At 35.3% G+C, this 22,427-nt stretch overlaps 1 protein-coding gene across 1 annotated transcript in view; it reads left to right on the forward strand.

The window, feature by feature from the left end:
• The window catches only part of MYOM2 (myomesin 2), a 69,876-nt gene extending 49,732 nt beyond the window's left edge, over positions 1-20,144 (forward strand). Inside the window, exons 25-36 of the mRNA XM_062488534.1 lie at positions 2,615-2,759; positions 2,879-2,938; positions 4,318-4,385; positions 8,135-8,248; positions 9,643-9,730; positions 12,830-12,868; positions 13,541-13,646; positions 16,319-16,482; positions 16,809-16,845; positions 16,990-17,012; positions 17,869-17,924; positions 19,818-20,144. Of these exons, the coding sequence (XP_062344518.1) occupies positions 2,615-2,759; positions 2,879-2,938; positions 4,318-4,385; positions 8,135-8,248; positions 9,643-9,730; positions 12,830-12,868; positions 13,541-13,646; positions 16,319-16,482; positions 16,809-16,845; positions 16,990-17,012; positions 17,869-17,924; positions 19,818-20,144 (1,227 nt within the window). The remainder of the gene's footprint in view (positions 1-2,614; positions 2,760-2,878; positions 2,939-4,317; positions 4,386-8,134; positions 8,249-9,642; positions 9,731-12,829; positions 12,869-13,540; positions 13,647-16,318; positions 16,483-16,808; positions 16,846-16,989; positions 17,013-17,868; positions 17,925-19,817) is intronic.
• The last annotated feature ends 2,283 nt before the right edge of the window (positions 20,145-22,427 follow it).

Consider the following 22,427-nt stretch of genomic DNA (forward strand, 5'->3'; position numbering starts at 1 on the left):
CACTGAAAACCCAAATATTTGTGCCTAGGATGTATTGAAATGACAATACTATGTCTTGGCAATGTTAATGGAATAGAATGAGCTATTTTTAGTTTGCATATGTTTTGGAAATGTTGTCATCAGAAAGGGTCTTGAAATGAAGCTGCATTATTTCATCTCTTTAATTAGTAACCCACTGGTGACATTTATGTTTGGAGACAGATGATATTTTTGTGGAAAGTCACATAAAAGCCTAATATTTATGATGCCCATAAAATCATTGAACTTCATCTTGCTGCATAATGGCAATAGTTAGAAGCCTAATTGCACTCTAAAACCTGTCTGGAGACTGGGCTACAGTCACTGAACATGTTCAATAGACCATTATGCTGGTGAATTGTGGCCTGATTCTTGACATTGGCTGAAGTGATAAATTTTCCTGCTAGGTCCTAACAGGGAGTGTTTTTGGTAAGATTTCAAAATAAGCTTAAAATGGAATGAACTGAGCCCCATTTACTCAGCTTTAATTTGAATGTTTTAATATTTTGTTTACTAGAAGTAGAAAAAAAAAGTGCCATAAAGAAACAGATTAAAACATACATCCTTATTTTTTTTCTTAACTTTTCTGCTTCTGGCAAAATGTAATTTAATGTTCTCCCTGGGAACTCATGAAGTAAATGCCAGTGTACTCCTTGACCTCTAAAGGGAAGAGGCTGTAAACAAGAATTTGACTTTTGCACATTGAAATTTGCAATTTTGATAGTTTAGGTAAGTTAATTAACGCTCTTTTTAACCTTCCTCACTTATCACCTTAACTCTTGCAGATAAACTCTTACAAAAGTAGATTTTCTACTTAATTTCCCAATTAATTTAATTTTGTATTATTCTCTGACATTTCATCTTTCTTTGCACTATGTATAGGAAATTGTGCATCCAACTTAACATGCATATCCCTTGAAAAAATCATTATCCTGATCAATCTGTTAGATGGCTACTTTTGTAATTCCACATATTTTCTTTTTCTTCATCCTTCCGTTATCCCATTAAAATTTAAAAGATTTATATATTTGAAAATGCCAGTACTGAATGCTAAATATCTTGACAGTGTGGCACTGTTCTTTCAGACTTGTTATCCATGCAACAGTGAGTTTGTTTTTGAGGCTGGCCAAGACACATCCCTCAAAGCTAAAGGAAATGTGTCTGTGGGGTCATTCCTACTATTTTTGGATCATAGGGGACTTAGAGGTTCTTCAATTTCAATAAGATTCTAGAAAGCTTAATAAGTGGCATTTTTACTAGCCTTTAAAATATTGCTTCTTTCTTCTCCGTCCTTAAACTTTATCTATCTGTTACTTTACTACCATTTTTTACTTTTGGAGACCAATAAACAGGTTTATCAAAACATTCTATTTATAAGACATCATGTCTCCTTTTAACAGTGGTATAATAAATTTAAAAGTAACAGGGTCTATAGTAATTCACTGCATATAACTCCTTCTAGATGGTGACATTTACTGCTCTGTGCAATTGTGACGAGAAGTTAGTGTGTAACATTCTTGGCCACATCGTTTACCTAAAAGTATTCACCAAGAAACTTCTATGGGTTATTTTAATTTAGCTTTAGGAATTTGTTAGTTGAGAGTGAAAAAGTATCACTGTTAGTGGGGAACATTGTCCTCATAGCTGTAACTCACTGAATAGAAGAGGATATTAGTAAAACATGGTTGCATTTAAAACAGTACCTGAAAATTCAAAACACATATTTTGCAAAGATTGTCTAATATTAGCTTGTAATTTTCTGTTTCCACGATGATGCTTGCCAATAATTTATCTTTCTGGAATACTTAATAAAAAGCAAACACATAAAGGACAAAACCAGTGTTAAGCATATTTAACTTTGAATTCAAGTCAATGTTTGGTGTTCTGTGCATTCCTGAAACACTTAGGTGGGTAACTATATGTCCTGACAGAATTATATCTCTCTTTTGCTGGACTTGGTGAAACCCTTTTTAGTTTCCAGAAACTGTGGAGTTTGCACAAGTTATTTTCTCATGGTCGTTTGCTTCAAGTGTTCTTTGAAAATTACACCTAGTATTAAATTAGAAAATCATTATACTCTTCCTAGATAAACTACTTTTTATGAGAAAATAAGATCTACTATTGACTACTATATATGTCTCAGATATTTAGTAGGGATGAGTTTTTGAATTTGTTGTGATGGATTTATTTGAAGATCCACATTTGTGAAACATAATATTTCCTGTTGTTTCTGGACTCTGCAAGGAATAGTGCTTCTGCCTAGCAAAGCCCCTTGTTGGACTGGAAGCTGTAATACAGTTAAATGCTGGCTGTTAGGCTCTTCAAATATACACAGTGCCATAAACAATTGTTTTCAAATACAAACCAGACATGTTATGATAACTTGAGGATTCCAAATGCAGCTGGACACAGAGGTTTCTGTTACCACTGGGATCTTATTGTAAAACAGTAAATAAACAGAGTTCTCTTTCCTTAGTTTACAATTAAAAGGACATGAAAAAGGTTGACTGTGGAAGAAGGAATATAAATCATTATTCATTCAGTCAGAATCAAAAATAATTTATACTACAGTAAAGTACCTATTTGTTTATTTCAGAGGCATAAAATAAATTGTGACCATCCAAATGGCATTATAGAAATGGTGATGGAAAAATTTACAATTGACAATGAAGGTACCTACACAGTACAGATTCAGGATGGAAAGGCCAAAAACCAGTCCTCGTTAGTCCTCATTGGAGATGGTATGTTCACTGAAACATTGAAACTTTGAAATTTGACTCTGATGAAGAAGTGAACCTCAATTATTCTTTGAGTAATTTTATGGCTAACTCATTCTTCATTCACCTCTCCTAAAATTTAGCATTCAAGAAAGTATTGGCTGAATCTGAGCTCCAAAGAAAGGAATTTCTCAGAAAACAAGGTAAGACTTAGCAGACTGGGGACTTTAGGCCTCGTTTGCAGTTTTCATCCCTGGTGAATGCTAAGCACTTACAGCTTCGGTTCTTTAGTGGAAGATGGGTATATTGTTCAGTCTTAGGAGATACTTGAAACCTTGGTGGATCTTATTTTCCAACATTATCAGTTTGTGGCAGAACTTTCACTAAGCAGAGAAAAAAGGAGTTCTCACAAGAGGTTATCTTTGCTCAGTATTCATGAGAAATGTGCCTACTGTAGGCTCTGGTCCAATAAAACATTTAATTGCATTTAGTTTTAAGCATACAAGTTGTCTGTTCAATATAAATGACAGAAGAGTAGACAGCCAAGACAAGTAATCCCAGACAAGGAAGATTAAAAGCTTGACCCTATGGTTTCTTTTGAGGCAAAATCCCAGGAAATAAATGTATATTTGTTGCATAGTTGCTATACAGTTGTAAAGTTTGTTAAACACTCATTATTGATATTGCTTGCAGCTGAATGAGAAAATTATTATTGGATACCTAATGCAGAATACTATCCATTTAAATCCTAAAAGAATTGAACTTGAGCTCTAGTTTATAATTTTCACTTATAAGCATATGGCTTTCAGGCTGAAAGTAATAATAATAATAATAATAATAATAATAATAATTATTATTATTACTTTTTTCCTAAATAGCTTAGGTAAGATTCTGTGCAGAAGCAATGTAATTATATATTTTTTTTAAGGCTGTTTAAAATTGATTTAAGAAAGAAATGATACCACTTACAGCATAAACTGGCAACATCTTTCAATACTCTATGATTGTTACTTCCCAGGTTTGGGCCCTGATCCTGCCAACACAAAGACATACACATTTATTGAGATAACTAAACAAAATAATTCAGAAAGGCTATGTATGCCAGCAAGTTTTCATCAGGATGTGTTTCTCTGCAGGATTGGAACCTTCATGGGGAACAGGAGTATTTTCTCTTCTGCCTGTAATATTTAATACATTTTTAAACTTTACATAATTTGGGCAAACAATGTCTGTCATGGGTTTGCTGCTTTATCACTAAATACATTATTTGTGCACTTGTGTGTAGCCACTATTTTTCTTTCCTCTGTTGGCAGAGGAAAGTTGGCAGTTTGGCACAAAAATATTCAATAAATGACTTACCCTCACTCACCATTTTATATTTTGGAATACTACCTGATTCATGCAGATTCAAGGATGAGATTCAGGTTTCTAAGATGCAATGTAGACACTAGGTAAGTATGATGAAAACTTGCAGGATTTCAGGAGTTCTGAGATGTAATTGTCATCCTTTTTCTTTCTTACACTGGATCTTTCTGAAACTCTTCATTCTACAACACTTCTTTAAGATTTTTTTGTTTCTTAGGTCCTCACTTCTCAGAGTTTTTGTATTGGAAGGTTACAGAGGAATGTGAAGTTTTACTTTCTTGTAAGGTAAGGAAATAAACTAGAAGTTATTGTTTAGAATACGATGATGAAGAATTGAGGTAGAAAAATGTGAAAAATGATTTAGATATCTTTAAAAATAAAAGTTTCATATGAAAACTATTTTTTGGTTATTTTGAAAATTTTACTATGAAAATTCCTGACTTTCTGTTCTTCAGCAGTAGTGTTGATGAAAACAAAAAACATTATAGGACATTTCTAAATGTATTATTAGGTGGTTCAAGTCTTTATTAAAATTGTGAGCCATAAGAATAATTTACACAAAATATACATCCCTTAAGATGTTTCCCTTTTTTTCTACCTCCAAAATAGCTAAACAAAGCCAGAGTTCAAAATCTTTCTTTACCATTTTCTGGTTTCTCTAACAAAGCATCTATTATATAATCAACTGTAATCAAATGTGCTACAAAAACTTCTAGAATTAAAGGTATAAAACATGATTTTAAAATAATTTTTGGCTAATGACTTTTGAATCTTAAGTAATTATAATGTGTATTGATTTCAGTGTAACTTCTGCTATTAACATCTTGAAATGCCTTTCTGAACAGATACAATTTCATTTGTTTTACTCTTCTAGACTGACTAATTAGAGGTCTGAATAACTAAGTAAATTGAATTCAGACATCAAAATCTTCTTCATTCTCTTTTCCTTCTAATATGGACTCTTTTGTATTAATTTTCTTCTCTTCTTTTGAATAACTTTTGGCTTTAGACTAACTTGAATCATTCATTATGAGCAATTTATATGCACATTTGTGGGATTTTTTTTTTAATTTTTTTTCTTTTCCTGCTCATTAACTAGAAGACCCTTAACCTCAAGTTATTCCCAGCAGAACTGACCTGGTGCTGAAGTTTCCATTCCATGTGCTCCCATTTTAGAGCTAAACACTCATTAGTTCACACAGTACCTTTGCTGGAGTACTTTATAATCTCCACATGCATGTGCCTCAGGCATGAACCCTGCTTATCCTTTCATTCACATGGGGAATTAAATGTTGCTGAACCAGTTATGCTAGTGTTAATTCTCTACAAATTAATCTGAAATTATCCTTCTTTCATTGACTGTCAAGCCTGTTTATAGCACTGAAGCTGTAAAAGGCTGAGCATCTGATTATTTGCTTTTCACCAGTGTGCTTTTTGTTCACAAGGTCAGAACATTTTATGTAAATGGAATCTAGGATGTGGGCTGCTTGCACACTCATCATTTTAACTATGCTATTGACCTTATAATGTTTGTAACTCTTAGTATGTGACTGGCTGTTAGGTTCACATGGTGCTATTGTTTATGGCAGTTTAGCTTATATTTGTACATAAGAAGAGTTTGAAAAACAAAGCCTGGGTTTGTCCTTCAAACTCCAGATACCTGACAAGTGGCCACTCCATGCTATTTTGGTGGTAATAAAAACAATCAAGGAATAATCTCTGCCATCACAGGCCATATCATAACAATAAATCCAGGTCTCTTCCAGACTCTTTTTAGTGCTCCTCTAAAAAAAAAAAAAAAAAAAAAAAAGTCAAGGGAGTTTTCGCCTCTTCTAAGAGCCTGGGATAATGTGAAGGAAGTATCTGCAAGAGAAGGCATTTTACCTTGACTTCTTTCAGGTCCATAGCATGGCATAGGGAAGCTAGGAAACTACATCAACTGGAAGCTTGTGTAGGGTAGGACTGTGTGTAGGGTAAAGGACTGACTGTATGATCCAGGCCCATAACAGAAATTATGGACAAATATGAATTGTGTTATAAAAGAGTATATCAAATATTACCTCACGTATCCCTTATTTTCTATATAATTGGACCTGACTGAGTTTTGACTGACTTAGTATTTAATTCTGAATTAGCTGGGACTGAGGACCATGTTCTTGGTATTCTAGCCCCTCAATCTCAGTGGAACATATTTGTCCATTTGAAAGTGTTTTTTACTTTTTGTTTTGTGTTTTTTTTTTCTTCATATGCCAGCAAATACTGTCATTTTGCTTCTAGTAATCCTAAATTTTGGTACATTCAGAAGCTATTTGCTTTTGCACAACTTTGGCCCTTATTTGTACTGTGTCTGTTAAAAGCAAGATTTTTGGTGTGTGGCTAAACAGTGAAAACCGTAACATTTCATAGTAAATGCCATCATGAAATAAGTCCAGCACTGCAAATTGCATGTGTCTGAAATTCAGTCTATTTATTGTCAGATTGAGTGCTAACAGTCTTTGATGAAAAATTGTTGAAAAGCATTAAAGTCTTGTTCCTTTGGGCTTTGTTCAAATAAAATTGTCACTCATGTCATAGGACTACAGGCACAGCCCCTTTGTAGTTACTGGTAAATGTAAAATGCTGCTCACTTTTCTCCAGCAAGTCATTGCTTTGGGCCAAGTGGTGATCTCAAATACTGTCAGAGATCCATAGCAACCACACTGGTTATTAAGCAAGAAGAGATGTGATAAATTTGAGCATGTTTGATAGAAATTTCTAGGAATCAGTACAGAACACCCTCCAATTTTTCACCTCTACAGAGAGCTCTCGTAGTGCTGTTTGTCTGTGGAATGACTTCTCTAATGTAAAAGAGTTGGCACATGTTTTTTCCTCCAAGCAAGCCACTTGAAAACTGTTGCAGATCTGTATTAAGTTCCTGGCTGCCCTCTAGCCATTTGCTCAGTTTTTTCTTTTTCTTTAAGGAGCCTTTTTAAAGCAACTGCCTGGGGACTGAGAAATATCTTGCCAGCTCTGTCCAAAGGCACAATGACTGGGAATTCAGGCTACACATGAAAATACCATTGCATTTTCATGACTTTTAGAAGAGTTTGAGGATTGTGATGTCAAATAAACCATAGTTTTTTTTGAAAATGAGGGGAAAAAATATACATATATATATATAGCCAGGTTTCTAAAAAGAGCTGCACTTTTAGCTTCTTTGAATTCACACTTTGAGGCAATTTATCCAGAAATATTTCAAGTGTATCCAATATACAGTTTTTTATATCAACATTAGAACAGTATTTCAAGTACAGCTATAATCTATTTAAGCATTGTTTCAATGAACTGCTGCTACTACAGCAAAATTTTTGCTTTCAAACAACCGCTCTGCATATGCACTACTTTGTTAAGCCCCTTTTTGTTGGGAGAGACTGAAATTTGTAGGATTCCTCAGGTCATTGTATGCCCCGTAGGACTCAAGGTAGAAAGTAAAATAAAAAAGGACTTTTAACTCAGCTCACAATTTTGACATCTTGCATGCTTTCAGAATAGTGATTTCAGTTGCTTTCTGCAGCTTATCCATGAGAGACATTGCTTGGGTAGCTGGGATAAACCTCCAATTTGGGCAAAGACTAAGATAGGGCTTAGTCCTGTCCAATTTCTGTGTTACGACTCTCTGGAGTCACAGGGCAAACACAAAAAGACAAAGGAGAGTTCAGCTCTAATTTGGAAGATACTTCTTCTGCAGCTATCTCTAGACAAGCTACAACCACAGAGCAAGGGTCTGAACCGTTTAAGGGAAGAGATTGCCAGGATTTTCTTTAAGGATTTTGCAGGCCTCTGAAGTTGTAACCTGTATATTGTACTGCAAAGAAACATTGTAGGACTAAGATTAGCTTAGTAGGACTTGGTAGAAATTGTTTTTTTACTTAGCTTTATTTGACATGTGTTATAAAAAAAAGGTTTCATATGTTGAAAGTACCTGTGTGAATTCCCACAGTGCAATACCTTTCCTCAGGACATAGCCAGGCTCATGTGCCTCTTCTGTTGTATAGGTTGCAAACACAAAGAAGGAGACTGATTTTAAGTGGTATAAGGATGGTTCTGGGGTTGATGTTGAGGAGCTGCCTGATCTGCAGAAGGGAGAATGTCACCTGAGCATTCCCAAGGTATGTGTCACCTTGTATGTATCACCAGGTATGTCACCTGTATGTATCATTGTATCACCTGCTGATTACAAATTACAGCTTCTGCTTGACACATTATATATTTTCCAGACAAAGCAGTAAGACAGCTATCATGACTTTTTTTTTAACTGCTGCAAAAACCCCCCTATTTTCTACTCTTCAAGTAGCTGGTGAATAACTATTACTAACAAAACTACCTGTTTTTTAATCAGCTCAGAGTTCATGCTTAAGTTGCTTTAGAGTCCTTGGGTGACCTGTATCTCATTCTTTATTATTACTCCTTAATTTTTCAAGTTGTTCAAGCATCTCATTTTTGACAGTGTTTTAGTTTTATTGCCTAAAATGAATGTTTGAAGTTTATGGCTTCTTAAGATTTATCTTTATGCAAACAGGATAAGTCAACTTCTATCTGAAACCTTAACTTGAATAGTTGCTGCCTTGGTGAAGTAACAAACCTCCCAGAATGAGATCTTTCTGCTTTCAGTAATGTGCATTCCATCTCAATTGTTTATTTATTGGCTTCATATTCTTCTAATTTCCTTTCTTCATTTCCCTTGAAAGAGGATACTCTGACCTACCAGCTTCATTTTTCTTGAGTAGACTTATTTTTTGGGAGAGTGGTTTCTGCTTATCTTGGATTGCTATTGTTACTTGTCATTCAATTTTATTACATTTGTGCTATGGTTTACGTGCTTGTGCATTTGTATAAGTCTAAGTATTAAGTAATCTCCAACCTATATGTAACTGTATATTTTCCTCCATGTTTCAAAAGAAATGAGAATAAACCTACAAACCCAGAAAATCCCTACTGCCTTTAATGCAATATCTCTGTGATATACTTCAGAATGTAAACTCTCCAGGGGTAATGAATTAATTATTTACTTAGCATAGATATTATTTGACTACAGTTGCTGCTTGAGTGCAAGCAGCATGAAGGAACCGATATTACAGGATATAGATTTGCTGCTATGATTTACATAATTTAAAATAGAATCATTTTTGTTGAAGAAAAATTGAATTTCTAAAGTTTGTGTAGGTTATAGTTATGCCTTGTTACATCTTACTACAGTGCTTGTAATTTCTACTGACCAAGATCAGTCCTGTCTTTTTGGAACAAGATAGAAAACCTCATGGTTTCTAGAGGAAATTGAACTGAAATCAGAATAGGTTTTAGGCTTAAGAACAAAATGCATCTACATAAAAAAAAGCCTGAAAAATTCATTCATAGTTTCCATCTCCTCTCTGTTTATAGTCTTTATCCAGAAGACAGTACAATGTATGTTGTTTCATTGAGAAAATTATGCAGGGGTTGAGCAAATCCAGAACTATCTAGTACTATGAAGTTTGTCAGTAGACATCTTGTGTTTTCCTTGCAGCTGTCTCGCAAAGATGAAGGAGTTTATAAGGCGACACTATCAGATGATAGAGGTCATGATGTATCTTCTCTTGAATTATCAGGAAAAGGTAACATTCAATCTGCCCTAATGGAATAATGATCCCCCCATGTTCTCCAGAGGTTCAAGGATCTATCCTTGCAAATGGAAAAGTAGCATATATTTTTGGCAATCTTTGAATTTAATTTCTATTATGTTATAAAGACCTGAACTGCAGATCAGCGCTTTAGGAAGGGTGACACTGGGCATTGTTATGATTAATCTTCAGTATTTTGGCAGGCAGGAGATGAAGTATGTTTCTAACCAGACAGACACTCCATTTTATGGGAGATCACTCTCACTCAGGTTTGTTAAGCTTTAATATCTACAAAAAGAACTAATGCAACAAAGCTATGTTCATGTGGGATTCTCAGTGGGGACTGGGAGTGCTTTTGATTCTAAATCATAAAATTGCTTTGTGGCTTAGTGTCAGCTGGCATCTCAGCCCCACACAGCCACTTGCTTACTCTCTTTCAGTGACATGAGGGAGGGAATTGGAAGGCGAAAAGTAAAAAAGATCCTGGGTTGAGCTAAAGATGGTTTAATAGGTAGAGCTAAAGCTATGTATACAAGCAAATCAAAACAAAGAATTCAATTCACTGTTTCCCATGCGCAGGTAGCTGTTCAGCCATCTCTAGTAAAGCCAGGCTCCATCACATGTAACAGTGACTTGGGAAGACAAACACCTTCACTTCAAATGTTCCTCACTTTCTTCTTCTTCCTTGAGCTTTATATAGTGGGTATGATATCATATGGTATTAAATTAAATGACCCAATTATCCTTTGGGTCAGTTGAGGTCAGCTGTCTTGGCTGTGTTACCTCCCCACTTCTTGTGCACCCCAGCCTCCTCTTGGTGAGGCAGTCTGAAGGGAAGAAATAAAAACCTTCCACACTGTACAAGCACTGCTCAGGAACAGCTAAAACCATACCTTTGTTACCAGCACTGGTTTAGTCTTTAAAGTCTTTAGACTTTAGTCACAAATCCAAAACACAGCACCATAAAGCTGTTATGAAGAAAAATAACTATATTCCAGCCAAAACCAGTACAATTTCTGTCCCTTATTCCATACTGCTTATGTCATGCTCAGGTCCCACAATTTGCAATATGTCCTCATTGATCACGTCCTCCCTTCCTGTCCTTTGATATATGCACAGATACCATTCCCTTAGTCTGTGGATTTGTGTATGTGTATCCTGACCACTGGAATAAGCAAAAGGTACCGTAGGTTTCCATCATATGGTCAGGGGTCCAGCTTCCAGTCATTATACTGCAGGTATGGCAAGCTGTGTTGTGCTTGAAATGTGCATTGAAATGCTTATTTAGAGAATTCACAGTATCTAATTCTATGGGTCCAGGAAGATTTGAAATTGTCAACCAGCAAACCCATGAAAACTGCACTATTAAACCAAATAATGTGTCTCCTAAATGATGGAGTTAGCCTTGAAACATAAAGGATAAAAGGAGAAGTCTAGCAGGAGCAGGGAAGACTGCATATTCTATCAGGCGGGTTACTTCAAGCTCAGTATCCACTGACATTCAAATGAAGCTAAATGTAAATAAGGGAATATAATCTAAAATATACACATGATAGGCATTTAGAAAAGGTTTCATATGATGTCAGACATCACAGTGAGATACAGCAATTCTATTTACATTTAATTTTTTCTATGTAAAAAATGTCAGCTTTCTCTGACCCTGAGATGAGCTCAGTTGTTAAAGCATAGTGCTAATAATGCCAAGGTGGTGGGCTTGATCCCTGTGTGGGCCATTCACTTAACACCTGGACTTGATGATTCTTGCAGGTCCCTTTCAACTCAGAATATTCTGTGATTCTGAGCCCATAACAAACACTGATCTGTTGCCAACATGAGTGAATTTTACTTAGCTTTGGTGAAGAGAGCTTCTCTAGATATATTTGCTTAGGTCACACCAAACAGTCCAAAGTGAATCTAGAGTCATCCCAACTGCATGTATATATTTGTCCCTAATAATGAATATTTTTTTCAGGCTCCTAATAGAAGCAGAAATACATGTTAAGAAATTAACTCAGTTTACCAAAAATCTTAAAATACCTTTTCAGCAGATGGAGAAAGTACCTGTAATAAGAGAAAAAAAGATGAATATCAGGCTGGGTTCTTAAATTGTGGTTTAGTTCAGAAGTCTGTAATATCAATTGATAGTCTCCCAGGCACTTTTATTTTGCATAAATTCTGCCCATTATTCTCTCTGAACAAACCCTCAGCATGGTTTAGACAGTATGGTTAATGTAGCCCTACCTTCTCAGACATCTGTAATGTAATATATATATCGCATGCAATTCATGTCCTTATGTCAAGGTGTCAGTAGAAGCATACTGGAGATTGCAAAGAATTATGGAACTGTATTATGACTTATTTTAGCAGAGACAAAAGTGTGCATATACAGATCGATATAGAACAAATATATAAGTAGTATTTTCTGAACCTCATGCATTTCTCTGTCTTCCATTTTCATAAAACATCATTAGTAGTTGAATAAGCATCCTTCAGACTTGACTATGCATTCTTTAAACTATGGTGGTTCTTTGTCTTTCTTTTTATCTTACATGGTGTCACTGAATATGATTCTTCTTTTATGAAAGGGTTCCCCACTCTTGTGCCCTTGTCTCCAGTGTTCTCTCTTGTTACAAACCCATCAGCTCTGTGATATTTCAAAGGCTTGATATGATACCTGCTGTATTTCACTTGCTGTTAAAGGACTTCACTTTTGTCAAATGCCACCCTACAAAGAGAAGGTGAAATTGTTTTCACCAAGAATGAGAGAATTTTTTTCACCTGCACTTTCTTTTCAATGCAAACTATTCAGTTTTAATGACTTTTTTTCTTTTTGCTGGCCTAAGGGAGAGAGACAAAGATTTGGAACAGACAGCTGACTCCACAAGACTGAGATACTGAGTGACGCAGCATAGAATTCATATGCTGTACACAGACAGTTTTCAATTTGTCCTGTACACCTGTTGCAATTTTAATGTTTTTCTTTGCTTAAGGATATGAAGATTTCCCATTTCGCTTTAATTAAACTGAACATAAAAAAGCTATATGCTGATTGAATTTTGATGGTACATTTTCTTCATTTTTTTCTCTCTGCAGTTTATGATGATATAATTCTGGCATTGAGTGGAATGAGTGGTAAGTAAATGTTGTCTTGAATTTTCATGTAGTTTTTAATTTTGAAGTCACATGAGGCTGAGACAAAAAACTTTTATTTTAAGTGGGAAATTTCTGAGAGTGCCAATGCTTATATTATTATGGATCTTATTAAGTTTCTGAACAGGCAGTTGACCTTGCTAATTGTCACTATCAAAAGGGAACAAAGTATTATTCCACCTGGCTTGTTTGGTTTAGATCCTGTGAAAATGTTGCAGGAATAATTTTCTTCCTACTTTCCATTAGTAAGTGAACCTTGATATAGAGAGAATGAGGTTCTGAATCTGTTCCCAGTGAGAAGCTCTTCTTTCCACTTAAAGTACAGGTTTTGCACAAGAATAAAATTTTTATGCAAATACAATCATTACACTACTCTTTCATGGCAATTATATGACTAGATTATTATTTCATAATGGATCTTGCCAGGCATGATACTTGTATATAGCAATACAGTCCTAAACTTATACTGAACTTTCCACCTGATATCAATCAGCAGATGTTTCCTCAGAGATATGACAACTGCCTCTGTTATACTTGAGAATCATGACCCAGGTCCTGAATTTTCTTTTGTCCAGGCAGTACAAATAATCCACTCATTTCCTGTTCATTCCACTATCTCTCCTATTTGATCCATATATACTCTCTTTAACCTAGGTAAGTCAGCCTCTCCACTGAAGATTCTTTGCACTGAGGAAGGAATAAGGCTTCAGTGTTTCTTGAAATACTACAATGAAGAAATGAAAGTCAGCTGGTGCCACAGGTAGATGAGAATATTTTTTCAATTTTACTTGAGAAAAAAATGCTGTCTTTACAATTTAATATTTACTCTTCTGTGGCATTAATTTATAAATTGAACCACATTAATGAATTCCTCTTTCCAGAGCAATATATTCTCTTTTAACATAGAAAGTACATAGGTAAAAGAAATATTTAAAGGCTTGTCCAACACCCATCAAGAGGGCTGTAACTGATAGAGAAAATGAATCAACTATGTTTCATACTCGTATTCAAGACATGACTGTTTGTCTTCTATTGTATTATATAACTGGTTAAAAGATAGCAAAATTTGAGCAAAGTTTCCAATTCAGGGCTGCCCTTTTTCTAAAGTGGATGAAACTCTTCTCCAGTTCTAGGTGAATACCAAAGATCTGCTTCCACAGTTTAATAAAAGCCTGTATAAAGAACATATTTTTTTCCCCTAAACTGATACTGTCTTAAGTAACCCAAATTATTTTAATTTTGATTCTCCACTTTGAAAAGATACTCAATGAGGCACAGAACACCTTGAGAATAACCCTCAGAACTGAGAATACATCTGAAAATAAGCTCCCTAGTTGTTAATAGTTCTCCACTCAGAGGTTACACTAATCTTTAATTTTGGACACAGTCAAATCATCTGTGTATTTACAGTTAAATGTGCACTCAAATGTTTTGTTTCGTCAAGCCCTCACTTCTTTGAAACTGCAGGTAATATTTGAAAGGATTTAAAAACCCTTCAAAAGGTTTCAACTTTCACATTTTTTGGCGGCCTACAAAGATGGCACACAGTGAACTGGTCTTAGACAGGAATAGTCTGGCTTATCAACATGTTTTCCTGGATTTGGAATGCTTTCTATGACAACAGGAACACAGAGCATCAATTAGCACATTCAGGGAGCTCAAGAACACTTCTGCAAGTCTGTGCAACTGTATTCATATTTCAGACTTCGTATTTATTAAGTTCCTTTTTCTTTCATAATAGTGATACTAGTATGATGGCAAAGAAAATGAAAGAAAATTTTGCCTTTTACTGGCAGAGTTACAAGTTTCAAGTTTACAGCTTGAGTTTTAAAAGTGACAGTCTATTCTACCATCCTTTTCATAGAAGTATAAAAGTAAAGAATGCTATATGGCTAATATGGAAGTATCAGTGTGTATATTTATATTTATTTATATTTATATTTACATTTATATTTACATTCATATTTATATATATTTATATATTTATATTTATATTTATATATTTGTATTTGTATTTATATTTATATTTTTTATAATTTATATCTATTATAACCCCCCAAATACTTCAGATTTTATGTTATATTACACTTTGATTGTCTTGAAGATCATTGAACACAGATTCTGAATGAATAAAATTTCAATTCTTATATGAATACAATGGCTATCATCAGAGCTGTTAAAGTTAAAAGAAAGACCAAATCCAACCAACCAACTGACCAATCTCTCCCAACTTCCCATCTCCTTTAAATGGGGTTATAGCAAATTTTTTTCCTGGAAAAATGGAAACACTACATGACCCATGATTTTAAGTTTTTTTTTTTTTTTATTTTTTTTTACCGTGTAAATTTCTAGCTAGCATTTAATTATCCACTGTCTTGCATAGCATGAAATACAATATCAGTACAAGTATTCAGTCAAGCACAATACAAGACCTAGTATTCATGATCCACTCAAGGCACAGTGGAAAACATTTTATGTAATATTTTCTAATATACTGCAGTTTCTATCCAGAAATCTAATTTGTTAGGCTGAACTCAATGAAGTTGTCTTAGAGAAAGGAAAATGGTAAAAATACTTCTCCACCATCAAAATAATTCTAGCTGTGGAGTCAAATTAGCTCAGCCAAGGCAAATAAAATGAGTGATTAAGGAAAAGTTAAAACTGACTTCATTTTTTAAAAATTCCACCCAAGGGTGCTTGGGGAGGAAGAATGAAAAGAAGTATTTCTTTAGGTAATGAGTGAGAGAAGAAAGTTCTCTTTGAGCCACTGAAAGAGGTCTGGTTTATATGCTCTCATTAAATAACTTCTTCTATTTCCTCTCTTTGTGACAGACTGTGGACCAGAAGGTCACCTGATCTGAATCTGCAAAGCATTTATTTTATTCTTAACTAGGAAGTGATGATAAGTCAAGCTAATGCCACTGTGTTTTAGAGTTTTAATTACTTACCTGAAGTTAAGATTTTTTTGTTGTTGTTTAAAAAAACAAAAATATATTTTAATTTTTGAAGTTAATGAGAGAAAAGATATCTTTCCTTCATCAAAAAGGTGATTTGCCTATAATTTACAACCCTTATGTATTATATTTTACTGTGTATGAAGCATACAGAACCCTAAGTACTTTCAAAGAGAGTCATGTGTGTGCATAAAGATGTAAGCATAGCTCTGTGTGAGGGGAGAAGGAGAATGAGGAAAGGGTGAACGAATGAACCTTAGAAATTAAAACATGAGCTGATATTTTCAAAGTGTTTCATACTCCCACCAGGAAGCAAAGAGTATTCTGGAAAAATGAGCCCATTAGTTGCAATCTATGTATAGCTTAAGAATAGTATGTTATCATTTGTGACATTTATAGACTATTTCCTAAGAACAACATGCAAGAAAAGAATGTTCAGACTCATCTCTATTATTTATTTATTTTTTTTTTAATCCAGGGAATCTAAGATTTCTTCTGGTGAAAAGATGAAGATTGGAGGTGGAGACGATGTTGCCTGGTTGCAGATAAGTGAACCCACTGAAAAAGATAAGGGGAACTACACCTTTGAAATCTTTGGTGGCAAGGAATCCTACAAGCGCACACTTGATCTGTCTGGACAAGGTATATTCATAAGATCAGATTTCTATTGTGCCTTTTCATAGATTATACAGATTTTACTGGAAATAGAGGAGTTATAGTAAAAACAGATAGTTTTTGATCAGAACCAGTCACAGGTAACTTTTATAACTGTTATTATCTTTTTAGTCTTGTATCTGTTTTCAGCACCAGCTGCATTAGTTTTTCAGGGGTCCGGTTTCTCACTTTGCTACTGCGTGACCCTGTATGGGTTTTGAAAGAGCTGTAATGTGTATGTGTTTAAATGTTTATTGAGCCCCAAGTGCAAGTTTTGTTCATGGAAAATAACCCTTTCATTTGTTTTGTTACAGCTTTTGATGATGCGTATACAGAGTTCCAGCGACTCAAGTAAGTGCTGCATCTTTTGTATTTTAGTACCATAACAATAGCACTAAAATACAAAATACAAAGTGTCTTTGCTCACAAAAAGTATTTTATCATTAATTTAATAAATAACATTATATGTTTCTCTTTCTTTCTCAACAATTTTAGGGCAGCTGCTTTTGCTGAGAAGAGTAAGTTTATTTTACATTTTATCATAGGTGTTTTACAATGTGATCTAGTGTTCTTTTTAAAGCATCCATCATGATATGCTGACATAACTTACCGAGTTCCGTGGCTACAGAAATCCTCTTAGCAGAAAATATTGCAATAACAGTAGTAATTTGTGGATTTAGTTGTCTTAAATTTACTTGGAAACCCACTAAACCCTTTACATATTTTGTAAGCCTCCACCGTATCTTCTTGTGCCTGCAGAGACTTGATGAAGTGTGAATAGTGTGTTTTACAAGGAGGTGTTGTGTTTGAAAGCTGCTGAGAATACTGAATATTGGGATGTATCTATAAAGCAAAAAAATTGCCTGCTGTTGCCTGTTTTGCACTGCTTGCTGAGACCCAGACTGTGGGGAACCTCGTTACAATTAGTTACTCCTACAGTACTGGAAATTATATCAATTGCCTGGTGATATGACGACTCTGCCCACAAAGACTGTGGCAGAACGAATTTTCCTTAGATTTTGGACACCACCAAGATGCTAAAAGCCCCCTCCTTACTTTGCTCTAGGCCCAAAACACAAACTGTCAAGCTCAACATAACTTCAAGGTTGTCATGTGTATCAGTTTAGAATGCTGTAGCACAATCTCTGCCAAAACCAAACCAAAACAAAACAAACCCCCCGAAAAAAAAACACTGAAGGGACTATACAACACAGTAAAACCCTTCCAAAGCATCACAAAAATTGTAATTTTTTACAGGAAAAAAAAAATAGCAAAAAAAAAAAAGTTGTGAGTCATGACACCAAAATCATTAAGAAATGAGTAATTTTGAGGTCTAAACTTCACACAGTCACCATACTTTTCTTCAACTCCTAGATCGTGGTAAAGTCATTGGTGGTTTGCCTGATGTCGTTACTATAATGGATGGGAAGGTAAGGACAGCTTTTCTCATGCTGAGCAGTGAGAGGTTTACTTTGATAAAGGTGAGGGCATGCAAATGGTTTCATAGAAACTGAAAGCAGAAGGAAATTAATTTTATTTTTAGTTCAAGTCTATAATTTCATAAGTAAAACAGACCCAAATTATCTAAAATGACTGTGGAAAATATCTGCTAATTTTTAAATATTAACCTATTTAGACTTGATTAATTATTATGATTTAATTATTATTTTCTCTTAAATGATATCATTTTTGAAAAAAAAGTAATTAAATGTTGTCCATGTTACAAAAAGGACAGAAAGAATAAAACTCACACTATTAGACACAAGGTTATTTTCCCAATTTTTATTTCTTTTTGTGTTTGCATTATCATTCCTTAAAATATTTTATAGTAAGTCTAGTTCCTATATGCTACTAGTTAACTTTACCTCCTACACAATATCACTTCAAGAGTACTCACAGACTTATCTTGCCACTAGATTGTTACTACATAGTTATGTAAATCTTCCTTCAGCATTCTGACTTTGGATGCATGATTTGAGCAAGACTGCTTCTATTTGTGAACCATATGGTGCTTTTGGTCACTGAAAACTTCTTCCTGTTTTATTTTTACTCTGAGTTATATCACACCTATTCAGTCATCATCAATCAAGAAAAACATTCCTCAAAAATGTGCATGTATGAACAGAGATGGACTTTCTCAGCTCCCTCTGGATCAGGATTTGGTGAAACCTGAAATGGAAAGTGTAGGGAATATAAGGTAGAAAATATCAGTTTGGGGTTGTTAACAGTAGGGTTTTTTTCTTTGTTTTATTTTTTCCCGTTTTCTTTTTCCTTTTTCTTTCCTAACACAATGCTGGGTATGTTAAATTCTTGAGGTCACTTAGTTACCTAGGGCCAAAATTTGTGCAGAGTGAGTTTTCAGCAAAGGTAAACAAAGTACGGACTAATCAATACAACTTCTCAGATGTTTCTTTCATTTTTTCTGTGATCACTGTGCCTAAATACATGAGTTTTACATACATACACTTAGAGGGTGGTCAAAATGGGGCTCAGCATATATTATAAAAATTTTGAGAAATGCTCATGAAAATTTTACAAGCCCTTTAAATCTCAGTTCAGCCATTGAAAAATGCCTAAAATGCCAGGATGGTCCATTACATAATGTCAGCTATTTTATGAATATACTTTACATGCATATAACACATGGCCAGGTTGGAAAGTACTGAGAAGAACCCTGTCTAGTGGAAGGTGTCCTTGCCTGTGGAAGATGTCCCTCCCCATGGCAGGGGATCTGTAAGGTGTCTTATAAAACATTCTAAGATTTTAAGAGCACTTTATCAATATTTATATATTATTTATTCTTCATAAAATATTTCCACTTTACCAGTCAGCTGCACCTGGAATCAATGTCCAGTGATTCATGTTTTGTATTCTATTTTTAAGTGATTTTTTTTTTTTTAATCATCTCAAGAAATAACCTCAGGAGGCCTTGGTCAGAAAAGATTTGCTCAGTTCTCCTCCCTGCTGTCTACAGGGAAGCTTTGAGGATGTTTTTAAAACTATCATTGCCTGAACCTCATGTCAGACTAATGGGTTGTCAGGAGTCTCCTGCAGGCAGGACTGCAATGACTCTCCAACTTACCATCTTCAGACGCTGTAACCCTGAGGCTATTACTGTATCACAGTTACTGGTGAGATGGTGGAAAGTCTGAATCAAGGCAAAAAGAAATATTAGGGACTCTACTTTTCAGTCTTCAAGAGCATGATACCATCTCTTAGTTTAATTAGCTCAGAATAAAAAAATGCCTAAAAACAATACAAAGAATATTCTGGTTATACAAATCTTACTGATTTCAAAATTACATAATTTTCTTCTCCCTTAGACACTGAATCTGACCTGTACTGTATTTGGAAATCCTGACCCTGAAGTGGTTTGGTTTAAGAATGACAAGGCGTTTGAAATCGATGAGCACTATGCATTTTCACTGGAGCAAGGGAAATATGCCAGTTTAACCATCAAGGGAGTCACTTCAGAAGATTCAGGCAAATACAGCATCCATGTCAAGAACAAGCATGGTGGGGAAACAGTGGATGTCACTGTAAGTGTGTACAGACATGGTGAAAAAATGCCTGAAATTAAGCCTGGCCAACTTGCTAAACCCAGGCCAATACCGCCATCAGAAGAAGTCCCCAAACCTGAGGACAAGTGAAGATCCTGTAACAACTGAAGCTTCACCCTAGGTTTGACAAACAGAAGAGAATACATGAACTGTATTTGAGATACTGCCACACAAAATTAATTGATAATGTCCAAAGGGAAACTGAGTTTTTAAATTTGCTTAGGGAGGCAACTTTGCTGTGGTGCTGTACACATTTGTAACAATCTCATTTTGAATGCATATAATAGAGTAGAACTTGAAAACAGTGAAAAGCTATATCCCTGCCAGAGGTTCCCATATGCAGTGGCAAGTTACAAAAACCTACAAACCTACAGTAAACTTTCATTTTCACACTTCTTGATCCTCTGCAAGAAAGCCCCAAAGTCCAAGCAATTCAACAAGCCTCTGAGAAAAAAAAGTCCCGTCAGTAAAGATAGTGAACTGCAGTTAGATACTCAGAGATGCTCCTTTTGGCTTTGAAACCCTTGGTCCAGTAAGTTTAGTGAATAGTCTTGCTTTAGTAGTGATACTCCCATTCTAGCAATAGTGTGACTTTAGTAGACTTTTACAAATGTTCACCTTTTGCTAGCTGAACCATAGGTCACATGGTTTTATTTTGTTTTTCCTGCTTTGTGCTAATAAAACTTTAAAAGTCACCTTTGCTACTCACTGCTCCAAATCACACCTAACTAGTTCTATATACTCTTCTTCATTGTTTAATTATTGCTTATTGCACAATTTCACAGCTGGTAGCATGCAGACTATCGACTTTCAATAAAGAATGCAAATTATGGTTAATCACAGTCACTGGCTGGCACTTGCAACATTAATTTTACTTTTTACAATACAGGTCAAGCTTAAACTGGCACCAGAAGATATGTATACAATTCAGTCACTTAAGATAATTATGTCTTTGATTCTCCTCTCAGTGAAAAGAACAAGGGAACTCTTCCATGGGTGAAGTAATGTTCTTCTAGGCAAAAATTTCTTTGAAAAATACATTCTTATTGTGAAGCATTCAAATAGGATGAGCATCAGTTGCTCACATATCTCTCATATGATGCATAATTGGATGTTTGAAGTGATGGCTTTCTTGGATCAGGTTCTCTGTTCAATAAAAAAACACCTATGTACCTGGGAGAAGCTTTGCTCCTTGCTAAACAGCTTCCAGCAAAGAGTTACTTCCATGGTAAGTAACACTTGTGGTACACTTTGAAGGCAGCCCCCTCTCTTGTGACTTCTTCCCATCTCTAGGATAAATGAGATGAAAAAGGGGCACTGTGGGAGATGGGAGCTTGGATGAGGGGTCACGTGAAGAAATGGCACTGCAAACTCTTTGCTGAAGAAACTGGATGAAAGAGTTTGGCACAAGTATACAGACTATAAATTTGTGTTTGGGATCACTGCTGAAAGCTGATGCTGAGCCTTTCACTCTGAATTTCAGTTTCTGAGCTTAATTGTGGGAAATATAAAAACAATTTCTCTGACTTCTCTCCTTCCCCCTTATAACTTTTTCTTGTCTCCCCTGCCCCTCTTGTTCTTGGGCAGGGGAAAGTTACAAGGTATTTAACCTTTTTTTCCAGCCGGCGTAAAAAGACCGGGAGAGCAGCTCAGACTTTTTCCACAAGCTTTATTAATGTCCATGAAAGGGGGGGGGGGGGGGGGGGGGGGGGTCGATCAGGCTATAAATCCAAAGATGGGGGATCACACATGTAATTTTATAGGGTTTGGGGAGATCACAAGTAAACCAATGGAAAACAGGGTTAACACATTTTAGCCAACTACAATATCTTTCTTTGTTTGGGACAACCAATTATAAAGAATCAAACCTAACCAATAATATTCTAAAAAGATGAGAGGAAGAGCTTACATTTTTTCATGAATCATTCTAAGCAAGTAGTTTTTCTTATCTCAGAGAAAGTGCCAAGGGGGCCTCACAGGGGTATCTGCAGAGGGATTTGTCTCCTCTACACCCCCTGCAGCAGACAAACTGAAAAAAAACCCAGGAAAACAGAGAGTTTTGGAACAAATTTAATTTCAGGGGTTATTATTGTTTTGTTTTGTTTTCCCAAATTTCATTTCAATGACATAGATCTTTCATTGTTTAGTCTGGAACCCAATTCACTTAAACCACAATGTGTTTTTTGTTTTGGAGAAAGATGAAAAGCAGATGAAATGCGAAACCAACTTAAAATCTGTCACATGCAGTAGGTTGGAGCACATGTCTGGGAGACAGAAAAGCAGCAATCCCCTCCCTCCCCCTTCCCATCCACGGAGACTTGAACCAGTATCTCTGACTATCAAGGGTAGTGCACTAATGTTGAGTTTGGTTTG

The sequence above is a fragment of the Cinclus cinclus genome, chromosome 3, assembly GCF_963662255.1.
Source record: "Cinclus cinclus chromosome 3, bCinCin1.1, whole genome shotgun sequence".
Classification (NCBI taxonomy): domain Eukaryota; kingdom Metazoa; phylum Chordata; class Aves; order Passeriformes; family Cinclidae; genus Cinclus; species Cinclus cinclus.